Source organism: Pyxicephalus adspersus, chromosome 2 (assembly GCF_032062135.1).
Source record: "Pyxicephalus adspersus chromosome 2, UCB_Pads_2.0, whole genome shotgun sequence".
NCBI classification, from domain to species: Eukaryota; Metazoa; Chordata; class Amphibia; order Anura; family Pyxicephalidae; genus Pyxicephalus; species Pyxicephalus adspersus.
In genome coordinates this window covers 10676305-10693072 of record NC_092859.1, presented here as the reverse complement: position 1 = coordinate 10693072, position 16768 = coordinate 10676305, and the positions used below count along the sequence as shown (strand labels likewise).

The following is a 16768-nucleotide window of genomic DNA, read 5'->3' as shown; positions in this document are numbered from 1 at the left end:
GTACCTGTGCAGTGGTCTCTTCTGCTGGTACCTGTGCAGTGGTCTCTTCTTCTGGCACCTGGGCAATGTTCTCTGCTGTTGGCACCTGTGTAATGACCTCTGCTGTTGGCACCTGAGAAGTGGTCTCCACTGTTGGCATCTGTTCAATGGTCTCTACTGTTGGGACTTGGGCAGTGGTCTCTTCTGCAGGCACCTGTGCAGAGGTCTCTCCTCCTGGCACCTGTGCAGAGGTCTCTCCTCCTGGCACCTGTGCAGAGGTTTCCCCTCCTGGCACCTGTACAGAGGTGTCTCCACCTGGCACCTGTACAGAGGTCTCTCCTCCTGGCACCTGTGCAGAGGTCTCTCCTCCTGGCACCTGTGCAGAGGTCTCCCCTCCTGTTTCATCTCCCTCTATTTTCCCCTCTTTCTCCCCAGCCTCCTGTAACACTGAATCCAACTTCTCAATAGTCTCTGAGAATTCCCTATTGGTCCTTTCATCTTCATCCTCTTTTTTGCTCTTTTCCAAGGTACTCTTCCCTTCCCTGTCCTGACCAGACTCCCCTATGATTGCACTATCTGCCCCCCATTCTGGTCTCTGTCCTTCTGCAGAAATCTCTGCTATGACTTCATGTGTCTGTGGCTCCCCCTTGTGTTCACTTTCTGGTATTGCACTGCCACTTGTGGGATTCTCTGTCTGCTCAGAGGTCACACTGGCTGAATTATTTATATTTATAATCTGCTCAGAAGCCATTGGAGAGAAATATCTGTAACAAAAGAAAATATTTTACTGAGTATTTAGTTCATTTTATTCATTGACTATAAAAGAGAACATAACTATTTTATAAATTCAGTTATTTTGAGTTATTTCAATTGAAATATTATATTTGCTTGGATTTTTACTTATTTAATGTTTCATATTTGCATAATCCACCTTCTCTCTTCGCAGGTAACCCTGCATACCTGACACTCCAATCTGTATCCTTGCCTGCTAAGTTTCCATTCTTTTCACCGTACGGAAAAACTCCATCCAAACCATTTCAAAGAAAGTGGGTAGTCAGAGGATGGATTGTAAAATATGGAACAGCAAGCAAGTAAAATGTAAACAGGGGTGTAGTCATATAAAAGGAAGAGAGGGCACGGTAACAGTTATGGCTATCAGAGGTAGGCCTTTATGGGGGTCCCAAAAAAAGTGAGGGCACGGCGTGCTCGCCCCACTACACCCCTGAATGTAAAACAAAAAATAAGTATTTCCTAAAAATACCCACTGATCCTGCAGCATACTGGTTGCAGGTTGGTGATACAATGTACTAAGCATAAGACAGCCAGGTATTTAGCATTTCCAGAAATAAGTCATCAATGGCAGCCTCATAGTTTTCCCATGATATATGTGCTTTAAATTTTCCAAAATTTAACAAAATTTGCTCTAGATGAGCAGATAGTGCATAGGAAAACACAACTGTGGATATGTGCATGCATACGTATGCATGCGCATGCACACACTCCACCATTTTATAGTATCGGAATATAGTGAATACACTTACGCTATGTACACACGTATATATGTGTGATTGTTGCCGAGACAAACGATTGTGCTTGTTTTAGCCAAATTATCTAGTGCATGTACAGTGGTGGGGACAGCAATGTTACTCATCAATCAGCCCTGGCAGATTGATGAATGACTGATCAGGAATAACCACTGTACATTCCATAGAAGGAGAGCACAAAGGGGTGCTGCTCGCTCGTCCTCCCTCCTTCCATCTTCATAGCACAGCACCTGTCACTGGGAAAGAGTATTTCCAGCAACAGTGATCTGCTCTCTATCTGACATCTGTACGGGGCTTAGAAGTCTATGTTTAGGTAACATATTTGTTTTCTTCCCATGGATTCCCTCTGTTGTCACTTTCTGTTGCTGCCATTGACATCTAGGCCAGTGACCCTTACAAATCCCATCAGGGGCCTCTACAATCCTTTATATATCTGTGACAACAGAGGTGCCCATAGGAGACCATTGACCCATATTGGCCATTTATCCTCTGACCTCTGAACATGAATGGGTTCTCATGAAAATGAACTGGAGTTTTTAGATTTGCAGAACCCTATGATAATAATATTACGATACACTGCCAATAGAATAAACACTACAATTGTTCTTTAGATCTGGTTCCACTTCTGTTTTTCAGCTGAATTCTTAAAGTTACATAAACTTTACAAGATAAACTCTCTCCTATTGTTTTTAATAGCAGAACAGGGAAACCAGATGCAAATCATATTGAAAATAAGCAGTTATAAAAAAAAAGCGATGGAAAACAGATCTTAGTCCTCACGTATCATGAGGACCAATACAAAAACAGCTGGATGAAGGCTGCAGCTTTAAGTGATCTGAAATGAAGTTCTGAAGAACCTCAGAAGCATCTTTAACTGATCTGACATGGAAGATAGATGAACCCCATAAGTATTTGCCAATCTACATAATACAACAAATTTCTATATATTAGCAAAATGGGACTCTGCCAATGAATGGCACCTGCTCCACCCTGGTAACAAATAATAATTAAATATTGGAGGAGATGTAAACTTCCATATTAGGGGGGATGCAAGAGTCTGCAAAGAAATAAAGAAGGATTGTTTGCAAAACCCCAGTTGGTTTTCCTCTGTACATGTTGGGGGTTGTTATTAGGGAAGTTTCAAACAGGACAGGGTCTACATCTGAGGATTTGTATTATGGAAGATCATTGTATAGTATATATCACAGCTGAGAAGTCCACACATTGGGAGTTGGAGTGCAGAAGGTCTTAGACATTTGAAGAGGAACTTTCTGAATGAAGGAGTTCTTGGTGCACTGGGAGGAGGTCTATACACCAGGAGATGTGATGCAGTAGTTGGGAGCCCGCAGAGACAATTCTTCCACACACAGAGGTCAAAGTCTTTGTGTTCTTAAAGTTGCTCTGTAGATAACTTGGTGGGGTACGAAGGTATTAGAGTCCCGTACTCATGAAGAAAAACCATTTGCAAATAGCAGTGAAGGTCTAGGTGTACTGGAAGGAGGTCTGTATGCAGGGTGGTGGGGTGCAGAGGAATGGGAGTCTTGCAGTCCTTGGAAGGAACCTTCTGTACATAGAAGTGGAGATCTAGAAAGTTTATAGTGTACAGGGAGGAAGTCTTTGGGAAGAGTGGTGGGGTACAGAGGGATGACAGTCCTGCACTCTTAGAGAGGAACCTTCTGCAAAGAGAAGAGGAGTTGAGGGAGGTCTAAATGCATTGGGAAGTACCTCCAGTCCTTGGGAAGGACATCTGTACATAGAAGTGGAGATCTAGAAAGTCCATAGTACACAGGGATATAGTCTTTAGGAAAGTGGTGGGGTTCAGGGTGATGAGAGTCCTGCACTCTTGGAAAGAAACCTTCTTCAAAGATAAGTGGAGATTGGGAAGGTTTAGATATACTGGGAAGTACTCCCAGTCTTGCAATCTTTGGAAGGAACCTTCTCTACACAGATGTGGAGATCTAGAAAGTCCATAATATTATTGGAGGAGGTCTTTTGGAAAGTGGTGGGGTTCAGAGGGATGTGAGCCCTGCAATCTTGGAGAGAAACCTTCTGCATAGAGAAGTAGAGGTTGGGTGGGTTTAGATATACTGGGAAGTACTCTCAGTCTTGCAGTCTTGGGAAGGAAGTACTCTCAGTCTTGCAGTCTTCTGTACATAGGAGTGGAGATCTAGAAAGTCCATAATATTATGGGAGGAGGTCTTTGGGAAAGTGGTGGGGTTCAGAGAGATGAGAGTTCCCCACTCTTGGAAACAGACCTTCCGCAACAAGAGGTGGAGGTGAGAGAGGTCTAGATGTACTGGAAAGTACTCTCAGCCTTGCAGTCCTAGGAAGGACTTTCTGCACACAGAAGAACCTCATAGTATACTAGGAGAAGGTCTTTAGGAAAGTAATGGGGTGCAAAGGGTTGAAAGTTCCCCACTCTTGGAGAGGAACCTTCTGCAAAGAGAAGTGGAGATCAGAAAGGTCTGGATGCACTGGGAGGAGGTTTGTACACAGGGTGATGTGATGGATTAGGTTGGGAGCCCTTGGAGAGAATTCTTCCACACACAGAGGTCAAAGTCTTTGTGTTCCTCAAGGGTCTCTGTGAGCTTGATGCAGTACGAAGGTATTGGCATTCTGCACTCTTGAAGAATAACCTTTTGCAAATAGCAGTGGAGGTCTAGGTGTACTGGAAGGAGGTCTGTATGCCGGGTGGTGGGGTGCAGAGGAATGGGAGTCTTGCAGTCCTTGGAAGGAACCCTCTGTACATAGAAGTGGAGATCTAGAAAGTTTATAGTGTACAGGGAGGAGGTCTTTTGGAAGAGTGGCGGGGTTTAGAGGTATGGGAGTCCTACACTCTTGAAGAGGAACCTTTTGCATAGAGAAGTAGAGGTCGGGAAGGTCTAGATGTACTGGGAAGTACTCCCATTCTTGCAGTCATGGGAAGGAACATTCTGTATACAGAAGTGGAGATCTGGAATAGTATATTAGGAGGAGGTCTTTGGGAAGAGTGGTGGGGTTCAGAGGGATGAAAGTCCTACACTCTTGAAGAGGAACCTTTTGCAAGTGGAGGTCGGGAAGGTCTGGATGTACTGGGAGGAGGTCTGTACACAAGGTGGTGTAATGTAGGGGGATGGGAGTCTTGAATACCTAAGGAGAAACCTCCTACAGATACAGACAGGTACAGGAGGTACCCTTTAATTAGTGTACATAGGATGGTGGAGTACCCAGGAATTAGAATCCTGCACTTTAGGAGAGTAGCCATCTGATAGCAGAAATAGAAAGTTTAGGTGCACTGGAAAGATGTGTTGGGTTGTGTGGGGTGTTTTACAGTCCTAGCAAAGTTATCGTCCTGTATAAGATATAACAATGGCTTACCTCTTCTCCTACAGTTCCTCTTCAGAAATTAGGTGCCTGTCAGACAGAATACAACCAACAAGCATTAAACTAAGCTTGGCAGAAAAAGGAGATCAATGCACATTGAGAGTCGTGCAGACATTGAACACACAGTTCAGCACAATGACCGAGTAACACAGTGAATGGAAATACTTATTAACCAGCTATCAGCTAATACTCAAACAAACTTTCACTTGAGCCGAATGACCTGATGATCAGTGGCCTGCCAAACGTTGTGGAACTTCAGTTTGCTAACTGGGATCTCAGCCAGGGCATGCTGGGATTTGTGGTTTAACCAAAATCAGCTGTTTTGCAGAAGCTGTAAATTTGACATTAGATTTCGAGACACTTTGGGCAGAAAAAAACAGAACCCACAATAAAAACAAACTTAATTAGAACAAACTAATGATATTGTTGGATTAATAATGATTGGATCACTCCAAATATTGAAGCTGATTTTTTTTTCTGTTTGTGATTTTCCCAGTGCCCATATTTCACAGGTGGCATTTGGTGTGGGATGCCCTTGGGACGGAGATCTTAGCCTATGTGTTGGTGGATAAAAGCTCATGGTTGGTGCAAGGTGGTCATTTAAGGAGGAGTTCAATGACTTGGATTTGAACAGGAAGAGTTTGGTACTTTTGCTAACCTGAAGAAGGAATGGCTGTTGCAAACACATTTTACTAGTTGGACCCATGAGTGATGGACTCTGGGCCACCACTGATGATTGCGTTGGATCTTGAGTGTTGGATGATGCCCTCAATGTAAAGGTTGTGATGGGTGCTGTGCATGGCAGAAGTTGATCTGTAGGCACAGAGACCCTACAACCACTGTGCTGACCGCTAAGTATAGGGAAGTGCCTGATGAAGCAAGAACTGTCTGTTTCAGTGACTGACCTTGAGTGTTCAGTGCCATCCAGGAATGGGGACTTATTCTGGGCTGCACTATTTCCCCTGCCAAGGACTGTACAGTACAGATTGTGTATAGCCTTTGTACTAAAAAGTTCTCAACCCAACTTTTGGTTACACCATGTTCATCACTGGACATGGTGTAACCAAAGTTGGGTTGAGAACTTTGTAGTACCTTGCAAAGAATTGAGCTGGTAAAACCACCTATACTGAAACATTGTCCGCTTAAATTAAATGGTTTCCAAATATAAATGACTTCATCATAGGACAGCAGATTAGAGACACAAATACTGTTTAGTCAGGATATAAATGGAAAACATATTTACATTAAAAAAACAACATTCTGGATGTCTAACCAAAAACCTGGCAGACCGGATATGTAACATTCTTTCACCTTGCGCCATCATGAACTGACTTTCCATGCACTGTTATCACCCCCAGAATCTATAGCAATGGCTTAAAACACCCATTCATCCCTTCCACTATTTAAAACATCTCTGCTGAGTTTACATTAAACTACCGTGCAACTAATAATTACAACACTGCATTGCAGGCTTCACTGACGCATTTAATTCACTGTCACCAACCCCACTGTCACCCCCACACCTCACACTCTCAGGACCCCATTTATGTTCTGCACAATCATATTACTATATTACTGACATTATTACTAACATGGCTTCTCACTGCTTTTGTCACATTACTGCTTTCCATGCTCTGTCACTGCTCCCTACATTGATAGTACTGCATCACTGATCCCCACTATCTCAGTACTGTTATTTATCCCCACATTTTCAGTACTTTATCACTTATTCCCATGGCTCTCAATACTCTCAGTACTCTGTTACTGATTTCCACGCTCTCAGTAATTTATTACTGCACCCCACATTTCTAGTACTCCATCACTGCACCCCACATTTCTAGTACTCCATCACTGCCTGCTCTCCACATTTCTAGTACTCCATCACTGCTCCCCACTCTCTCAGTACACTATTATTTCTCCCCACTTTTTCAGTACTTTATCACTTATCCTCATGAATATTACTACTCTAACCCTGCTCCTCACACTCTCAGTACTTTATTACTGCTCCTCACATTCTCAGTACTCAATTACTGCTCCCCACATTGTTAGTATTCTAACGATGCTCCCCAAACTCTCAGTACTCTGTCATTGTTCCCCATACTCTCTGTACTCTGTCACCGCACCCCACACTCTCAGTATTTTATCACTGCTCCCCACATTTCTAGCACTCCATCACTGCTCCCCACATTTCTAGCACTCCATCACTGCTCCCCACACTTTTAGTACTTTACCACTCCTCCCCACATTAATATTCTAACACTGCTCCCCACACTCTCAGTACTTTGTCATTGCACCCCACATTCTGTATTTTATCACTGCTCCCCACACTCTCAGTGCTCTATCACAGCTCCCCAAACTCCCCCACTGTTCCCCACACATTTAATACTTTAGCATTGGTCCCCACAGTTAGTACTCTAACGCTTCTTCATTTTATTATAATTATTAAACAGGATTTATATAGTGCCAACATATTACGCAGCACTGTACATTAAATAGGGATTGCAAATGACAGACTGATACAGACAGTGATACAGGAGGAGAGGACCCTGCCCCGAAGAGCTTACAATCTAGTAGGTCTAGAAGGTAATCTAGTCTACAATATGCACTCTCAGTACTCTATCATCACTCCTCCATGCTTTCAGTATTCTGTCACTGCTCTCCACACCCTCAGAATTCTATCACCGCTTTCCATGCTTTCTATATTTTGTTACTGCTCTCAATACTATATCTCTGCTCCCCACAGTTTTTGCAATTGCTGCTCCTCCACACTCTCAGTACTCTCTCTGCTCCTGACACTTTCAGTATGAATCACAGTTCCCCTACCCTCTCAGTATGCTTGTATTGCACCCCACACTCTCCACTCATCCACATAACTACTCCCCCACTCTCATAGTGATCCCTAACTACTCCCCCACTCTCATAGTGATCCCTAATTACTCCCCCACTATCATAGTGATCCCTAATTACTCCCCCACTATCATAGTGATCCCTAATTACTCCCCCACTATCATAGTGATCCCTAATTACTCCCCCACTCTCATAGTGATCCCTAACACACTTTCAGTATTTGTGATGCTCGTACTATAGTCAATGCACTGACTAATGATAAGAGAAGACCATCCACCCTGAGCACTCTGGCTCTTTTTATAAAGCCCACTGCCCACCAACACTCACACAACACATTGCTCTTACCTGTCTACCTGTTTCTGTTCTCTCCTTCGCACACTCTGCTTCTTTCACCTTGACTCGTCCTGTGTCACACAGAGGCACAATGAGCTGATTGTGTCATTAGGTGACTGGTTGTGACTGCCTGGTACCGAGGACACACAAGGGCAACACAGGAATGCACATCACCAAAAAACTCACAGCTATGTACGTATGCACAAAGAGTACTTACCTGGACCAACACTTACCTTTATAGCATGCATATACCTTGCACTGTTTCTATCTAATAAACCTAGGCAGTAAGCATAAAAATGTATCCTTATTTTAAAAACTTCTATAGTACGAGGCTTGGAGAACCTGTTTTGTCATGTTTCGGGCCACAACAGCGGACTTCATTGAAGCAAGGCTTGGGAAGAAGTTTCTTGTCCACCTTGGTTGACCTAACCTGGCTCATAACAACTAAGCAAAGTAAAACATTTATTATATTATTTATCATTGGGTACAAGGCAGCAAAAGGTCCATGAATTCCAGGAACAGTATTTGGTGCAAAGTAGTCTCTAAGGCAATGTTTCCCAACCAGGATTCCTCCAGAAGTTGCTGGGGGTTCCTTGAGTAATGATTGGGACTCTCAGGTCAGTTTAACAGATACCAATGATCTTTTTGGTTATCTGTAAGGGTGACATTCTTCCTATTGACCACCAATTATTATACTTTGAGCTGTGGATATAGTAATTATAGCAAGTGGTTGCCTGAAGACCTGAAACTTTCAATTGCAAGGTGTTCCCTATCTTAAAAAGTTTGAGAAACACTGCTTTAATTTGTAAGAATCTCTATACAACAATATCTAAATAAATAAATAACTTTGCCTTGAACTCTAATATTCATTTTGTTTGACAATATCTGGTTTATTCTTTCTGGGGACCTTGCCTACAACCATCATTTTATCAAATAAATTGTTAAATGTGTTACAATCCTCATTTGAAAGAGCACTCAAAACCCAACTGGTCTTCTTTTGTCTCATAAAACCGTCACTACTTCCCCCTATTCCATATCTCCCCTCCTATTGTGTGATAAATCCCCCACACCTAGATTGTAAGCTCTTCGGGGTAGGGTCCTCTCCTCCTCCTGTGTCACTGTCTGTCATTTACCACCCCTATTTTATGTACAGTGCTGCGTAATATGTTGGCGCTATATAAATCCTCTTTTATAATAATAATAATCCTTAATGACCATCCTTAGACAAGGTCCTTTGTGTACCCTGAACCCCCTGGTGAACTGAGAATAGCAGAAGCCCAGAATTTGCTGCCTTTTTGCTACCCCTCAACCTTTACAAAGAGAATATGTCTGTGTCAAAGCTGATCTTATCTCAAACAAACAAAATACATATGTAAAAATTCTTCTCCCATATGTAGAAAGTCTTCTCCCTTCTTCCAGCCTGTAGAGTGAATTGATACTAAATAAAAATGAATACCCCCCCCCCCCATGGTCCCATTTCCTGTAAGCCTGCTTATAGCCCAATTGCTAGGTATAGTTTTTCCTATAAGGTTCCCCTAGGAAGTTGTAAAACTAAAGAGATCCAATACTCACTTTCAGTCTGGAGCTGTCCCTCGCAATAACTCTTTTCCACCATAAGGTGTCCTCAGCATTCAGCTTCATTCACCCCCAGAAGAATGTGGACATACTGGGCCTGATTTATCAAATGTCTCCAAGGATAAAGAGGAAACACTTTCATTAGTGAAACTGGGTAATCAAGAAAACCTGGAATTGATTTGGTCCAGGATTCAAAACATTTGCTAGCAAAAAGCAAATGACTTTGAAAAATCCATTCCAAGTTTTCCGGATCACCCAGCTTCACTGATGAAAGTGTATTCTCTCCAGCCTTGGAGAACAATAATAAATCAGGCCCACTGTGAGTGTGAAGAATGCCATGGGCCGACTGGCATGGCCAAAGAGGTGTCAAAAGGGCATGTTTTCTGCATCAGTAGGACCCTGTATGATACATGACCAGTCTGATCAAAAGCAAAAAAATCACAGGGTGATGGTGTCATTTTAGGGGTGAATTAGTCTTTAATATATCTCTCTTTAACATATAACAAGTCTAAGAACTTTTGTCATGTTTTTGATGCCCCTTGAGAGTTTTCTCATTTCCTGTCTCTGTGACCCCCATACAAGAAATAGTGGGGGCGCCCCTTATTCGCCCTCCCTCTCCATAGAACAGAAATCTGACTACACAAAGGTTTTAACTCCAAGCACACAAAATCTTATTCTTCCAATAAGAAGGCTGCACCTGGAAACTAAATCTTCCAGTTCTTTCATAACCCCAGCAGTGACTGGTTCTCTTTTTTTTCTTGAAGTTTCACCTGAAAGCCGTTTACCCTCTTTTACATAAACCAGTTTGTATGGAGACATTCTGGGCAGAGCTGGTAAGTACGCAAAAATAGCATTTGGAGATTTCCCTTGCAACGCTTCGTTGAACTTGCTGGCAGGTAACTCGATCCAACCAGCCGGTAATGCAATCCATTATGAAATACATCAAAGCCTGGATAGAGAACTCTGCATGTTACGAGATGAAAAATGGAGCCGGGAAGCAAGGCCCAAGGGGGTTCATTTACTGTGATTTCCATTTCACAATGGGTCTGTCCGACGGATGCCGTATTGGTGACTTTAACAGGAAATAAATGAATTAAAGCGGTCGTTCTCAACTTTTTTACCATGAAGGATACCTTGAAATAACATTCAGGTCTTCAGAGAATCCCTTTTATATTTACTTTATCCATAGCTCACTGTATATTAGCTTGGTGCTCAGTAGGACTAATAGCCAAAAAGATCATTGGTGTCACCTAAACTGACCTGAGAGCACCCCCAGCAACCTCTGGAGGAACCCTGGATGGGGAAACGCTGCTTTAAAGTTTTCTTGCCATTGGGAATACTAATGTTATCTAAAGCTAGCTTGTAAAAGAAGCCGAGGTATACTTACTTCTGCATCAGGGCCATTTCTCCCCATTTTGGGCACCCTTGTCTCCAGTCCTCCCCCCATGCCAGTAAGACATCCCCAGCAGCCACATACCCCCATAGCGCTCAGGATCAGCAGAACCATAGATAAGTTCTTATTTCGCCTCCGGTGCCCCGTGTCTTAAAACTTCCCGTGCTGAGGTTCCCCTTGCTAAAATCTCTATTACTAAAGACCAATAAAAGGAGCCACGACTAATAGTGGCGATGGGTCAGGTATTAAATTCACCCAAAAATGTTGAATATCTGCAGAGTTTTTAAGGCACCAAGGCCACCAGGAGGGTCGGAATAAATCTACTGGGTGGAGGTGCCCAAATTTCCCAAGTGTTAGGTATTATGGTAGGCAGTTCTCACCACCAGCGTATCCAGGACATGGAACTCCACCCATGAGGTTCCCTCTAACATATGACTTTAGGGGGGCTGACCTTTATATTCTGTGTAATATGAATATCATTGTTTCCATATGGTTGATTTTCACGGCTGATTACAAAAATATTTCATTTTTAAAATCCTCAATTCAAAGTGCTGTGGCCATTCATATGCAATGTATAATGTATTTCCAGTATTGAGGATTTTCTTTGCTGTACCTCGTGCCGTTCCATGTGACCGTTCTGTACACATCTGGAGTATCAGGACATTGGAACATTTCCTATTTCAATATGATGTCACTGATACTTCACAAACCAGTTCAAATAATTGAACAACAAGGACGTAGTGTTGGAGAGTAAAACAGATATGGTAACCATGAGAGTCAGAGGCCTAATCGGAATTCTTTGTATTTACAGTCCAGAGAATATTAAAAGGATACAAGCAACAGCTAAGGGAATATATATAAATATATATAGTTGTATATAAGGTGAAAGCGTGTCTGGTTAGATAGAGGAGGAGGAAGCAGCGCTGGATCAGTAAGTTGCATATAAAGTAACAGTGCATGTTTGTTCAGGCAGAGAAGGAAGAAGCAGGGCTGATTCAGTAATCTGTATATAAGGTAACAGTGTGTCTGGTCAGATAAAGGAGGAGGAAGCAGCGCTGGATCAGTAAGTTGTATACATGGCAAGGGTGCATTTATGGTCATACACAGGAGGAGGAAGCAGCGCTGGATCAGTAAGTTGCATATAAAGTAACAGTGCATGAATGTTCAGGCAAGGAAGGAAGAAGCAGTGATGGATCAGTAATCTGTGTCTGATCAGGCTGAGTAGGAGGAAGCAATGTTGGTTAGGTAAGCTGTATATAAGGTGGAAGCATGTCTGGGCAGATAGAGGAGAAGGAAGCAGCACTGGATCAGTAAGTTGCATATAAAGGCATATAAAGTAACAGTGCATGAATGTTCAGGCAAGGAAGGAAGGAGCAGTGATGGATCAGTAATCTGTGTCTGATCAGGCTGAGTAGGAGGAAGCAATGTTGGATAAGTAACCTGTATATAAGGTGAAAGCATGTCTGGGCAGATAGAGGAGGAGGAAGCAGTGCTGGATCAGTAAGTTGCATATAATGTAACAGTTCATGTTTGTTCAGGCAGAGAAGGAAGAAGCAGGGCTGATTCAGTAATCTGTATATAAGGTAACAGTGTGTTCAGTCAGATGAAGGAGGAGGAAGCAGCGCTGGATCTGTAAGTTGTATACATGGCAAGGGTGCATTTCTGGTCATACACAGGAGGAGGAAGCAGCGCTGGATCTGTAAATTGTATACATGGCAGGGGTGCATTTATGGTCATACACAGGAGGAGGAAGCAGCGCTGGATCTGTAAGTTGTAGACATGGCAAGGGTGCATTTATGGTCATACACAGGAGGAGGAAGCAGTGCTGGATCAGTAAGTTGCATATAAAGGCATATAAAGTAACAGTGCATGAATGTTCAGGCAGGGAAGGAAGAAGCAGTGATGGATCAGTAATCTGTGTCTCATCAGACTGAGTAGGAGCAAGCAATGTTGGATAAGTAAGCTGTATATAAGGGGAAAGCATGTCTGGGCAGATACAGGAGGAAGAAGCAGTGCTTCATCAGTAAATTAGGAAACTATATATCAATTTAAACGGAGCAATCAGTGAACTATTAGCAAGTTGTATATAAGGTTACATACCTGTGCTCAGTCAAATAAATCAGTGCTAGGTCAGTTAGCTAGATATTAGATGTGGATATATGAGGTCAGGCAGAGGAGGAGGAAGCCATGTATATTGTATATACGGTTATATTGTATGTCTGGTCAGACAAAATAGGAAGCAGTGTCAGATCAGTGAACTTTATATAAAGTTACAATGTGTCTGATCAGACAGAGGAGGAAGACATGGCGGACAGGCAAGCTGTGTATGAGGCTACATTGATTGCCTGGTGGGATGGAGAAGGAGGAGGAAGCAGTGCTGGATCAGTAACTAAAGTGAATATATTTTAATAAATAAGACTCTTCTTCCCTAATAAAGTAGGTAGGGGTGCCAAGTGGCACTAGAAAAGGGGAAATTCAAAGTCCTGAGGTTGAGGAGAGAACAATGAGGCCTGTAGGCTTGAAAACTTTGAATTACACCCTCAATGAGAAAACCATGTCCTCCATTTTTATCACCCTTCTTTGGAAAATGCTTGTTACCTGGCTGTGTCTGGCTTTCAAACCCAGAACAGGAATACATTAAATACAAGAATTCCTTAGCTGTACAATTGTTTGGCCATGTTGTGATGAAATCATGGTGGCCAGGAGATGAGCATGCTTAGATGGAAAGGTCAGCATGGGCATTGTCCGGCTTTCCATATTCTTTTGGGACTGTATGGGTAGAACTTTGTACAACCCCAGCCCATCACACCTATATGAGGTAGATGGGCATCCCGATCCCCACCAATTGGATTGCTCAAGATGATGGATGGGAAGACCTGGCTCAAAACCTGGCACTTTAATTCATCCCAAAGGTGTTCAGAAAGTTTCAGGTTCAGGGCTTTGTGAGGACCACTGAAGTTCCTCCACACCAAACTTATCAACATCATGGAGTTGGCACATGGGCATGGCCATGCTGGTTCACAAAAGGTCCTTCACCAACCTGGTACAAGAATGGAAGGACATAAATGTCTAAATGATTATAATACAATTTACTGGAAGCACCTACATATAATAAACTGGAAGGGTTTCCAAATACAATTGGCCATATAGTCGATGTGATGGTCAAGTGATATCTCATCAACCAGGGTTCCTCCAGAATTTGCTAGGGGTTCCTTCACCAACTACGAATGTAACCACTGCTCTGAATGAAGTTCTTTCTCCAACTGTCTACCATTGTAAATGTTCCTTAGGCCTACTGCCCATAAATATAAGAAGCTGTTTTCTGCTGAGAGGGGGGAACTTTCACCAGTGTAAGAGTGAACTCTTCTCCACCGTCTATCAATTTAGAGGGCAGCAATATAAAGGAAGGATGGGGGGCTTCTCCTGTGACCCCCTAATGTTACAGGTTGTTTACAGTTTTTATGATTGATTTGCTTTTTTGTTTTTATTTTATTTGTATCATTTTAGTTGTATGTATATATAAAGCTAGATGTCAATAGAAAGGATGCCTGGACATTAAATATGCTAGGTACACCAAATTCTTCATTTTTGTGAAATGTAGATATAAAAAAATATTTCTTGAGTTTTCCTAAGACTTGAAAATTATATCAAGAGATTCTTTGTATTAAAAAGAATGGGAAATGCTGATCTACATGGTTAGAAATCCACCTGTATGTACTAGTATTGACCAGCAGAGGGCACAGTTGTATAGCTGAAAAGACTCATATTCTACTCATTTATATAGTGCAGAAATCCTGGGAATGATTTATAATTATATTGGGGATGATTGATTTATAACTATATTGGGGATGATTTATTATTATATTGGGAATGATTTATTAATATATTGGGGATGATTTATAAATATATTGGGGATGATTTATAATTATATTAGGGATGATTTATTATTATATTGGCGATGATTTATAATTATATTGGGGATGATTTATATTTATTTTGGGGATGATTTATTATTATTTTGGGAATGATTTATAAATATATTAGGGATGATTTATAAATATATTGGGGATGATTTATAATTATATTAGGGATGATTTATAAATATATTGGGGATGATTTATAATTATATTAGGGATGATTTATAAATATATTGGGGATGATTTATAATTATATTGGGGATGATTTATTATTATAATGGGGATGATTTATAATTATATTGGGGATGATTTAGATTTATATTGGGGATGATTTAATAAAAGCACGCAGGCTGTTCACTTAGCAAAATGAATGATCATTTTTCAAAGAACATTTTACTTAGCTTAGTAAATATGATGAAAGTTAACTAATTATGTGCAATTCAATATGGCACCAATGAACAGAGAAAATACCTCTTACTGCACACCAAGCGTAAAAATTAATAGAAAGTTGGTTTTATTTATACTAAAACATGAGCAACTATCTGATTGGTTACTCTGCTATATTTATAAAGTTATTATTTTGCTATTGTAGTATTGTCATACAGTGATTATTTATAAGACTGGTCCAAAAGCAGAGTGTAATAATTACACATACAACACAGAAAAAACAGGATTTATTCATTATGAAGGCTGATCAGTAAGAACAGTAAAGCATTTTATCTGATTGGGTGCTTTTGAAACAAGTACAGTGTTTTTTTTTTACTATAGCAAGCTTCACATTATATCCTGAGTGTACAATCTCTGCACCATCTACATCAGATTCCTGTGCTGGCCTGCCCAAGAGGGGCTTGGTACCTCGGGGGAGGGAGGAATGCATGATGCTCCTCCCATTTCCCTTATTTAGCATGCCCTACCAATCATCAGGATGGATCATTGTCATGTGGAAAAAAGAAGAGTTTGCACAGTCCTTGCTTGGCAAATTGAAGCTTGGACGATGCATAGGAGAGACATCTCTGCTTTTTCACCAAAGAATAAAGTAAATCCGTTTAGTTACCCATCATGGATAGAGGTTCACCTTACAGATTACGCTGGACCTACATGCTTTCATTATATTTATATGTTAAAATGGCACTTGTAGGAGGTTGGGTTGTTGGAGAATTGGGTGAAACGCACTTCAGAAAATCACCAAGGCATTACAAGACTCACTAACTCCCTGCCAAAAAAAAAAAAAAAAAGGTTATATTGGACACATGAAGAAATGAGTTTAATGTCACACATTAAGGTTTGTCCCCAAGCTTCAAAAACAAAAAAAAAACTTTAAAACAAGTATTTTCTGTGCGGTTTGCTGTATGACAGGTACTCGTTAAAGGTCACTTTATTGAATGGTATTTTAGCTGGCAGTCTGATATATGGAAGGATGAACTGTCTGTGTTCACCATTACATCCAATCAGATTCCATGGCACAGGGCAGATATGAGGGGTCCTTGCAATGGGCAGTACTGATTTTATTCTTTCTCATGCTGTCATACATAAGGCTTGTATTAGAGAGCTGTCAGCATATTGCAGCAATCTTTAAACTTGTGAGCTTATTTATTAACCAGCCCATTAGTATGAATATTACATCACATGACTGGGAAGTTAAAATGGTACTGACCCCTAACAATGAGCAGAGGTTATACAAATTTAACCATAGCAATGCCTGGACTGTAAGGTACTGTAATGAGTAAATAGGAGCAAACATTGGAGGACTGTATGCATGGAAAGTTACAGAATACTACAAACTAAGGGTATGCAACCGATCCATTCACTGACCTGTG

The 16768-nt window shown here is 41.4% G+C and overlaps 1 protein-coding gene across 1 annotated transcript in view; it reads right to left on the bottom strand.

The window, feature by feature from the left end:
* Positions 1-8323, bottom strand: part of MISP3 (MISP family member 3) — a 23862-nt gene extending 15539 nt beyond the window's left edge. The window contains exons 1-3 of the mRNA XM_072399458.1: positions 8079-8323; positions 4881-4916; positions 5-743 (exon numbers count right to left, since the gene is read on the bottom strand). Coding sequence (XP_072255559.1) covers positions 5-730 — 726 coding nt within the window. The 5' untranslated portion in view covers positions 731-743; positions 4881-4916; positions 8079-8323. The remainder of the gene's footprint in view (positions 1-4; positions 744-4880; positions 4917-8078) is intronic.
* Positions 8324-16768: the final 8445 nt, after the last annotated feature.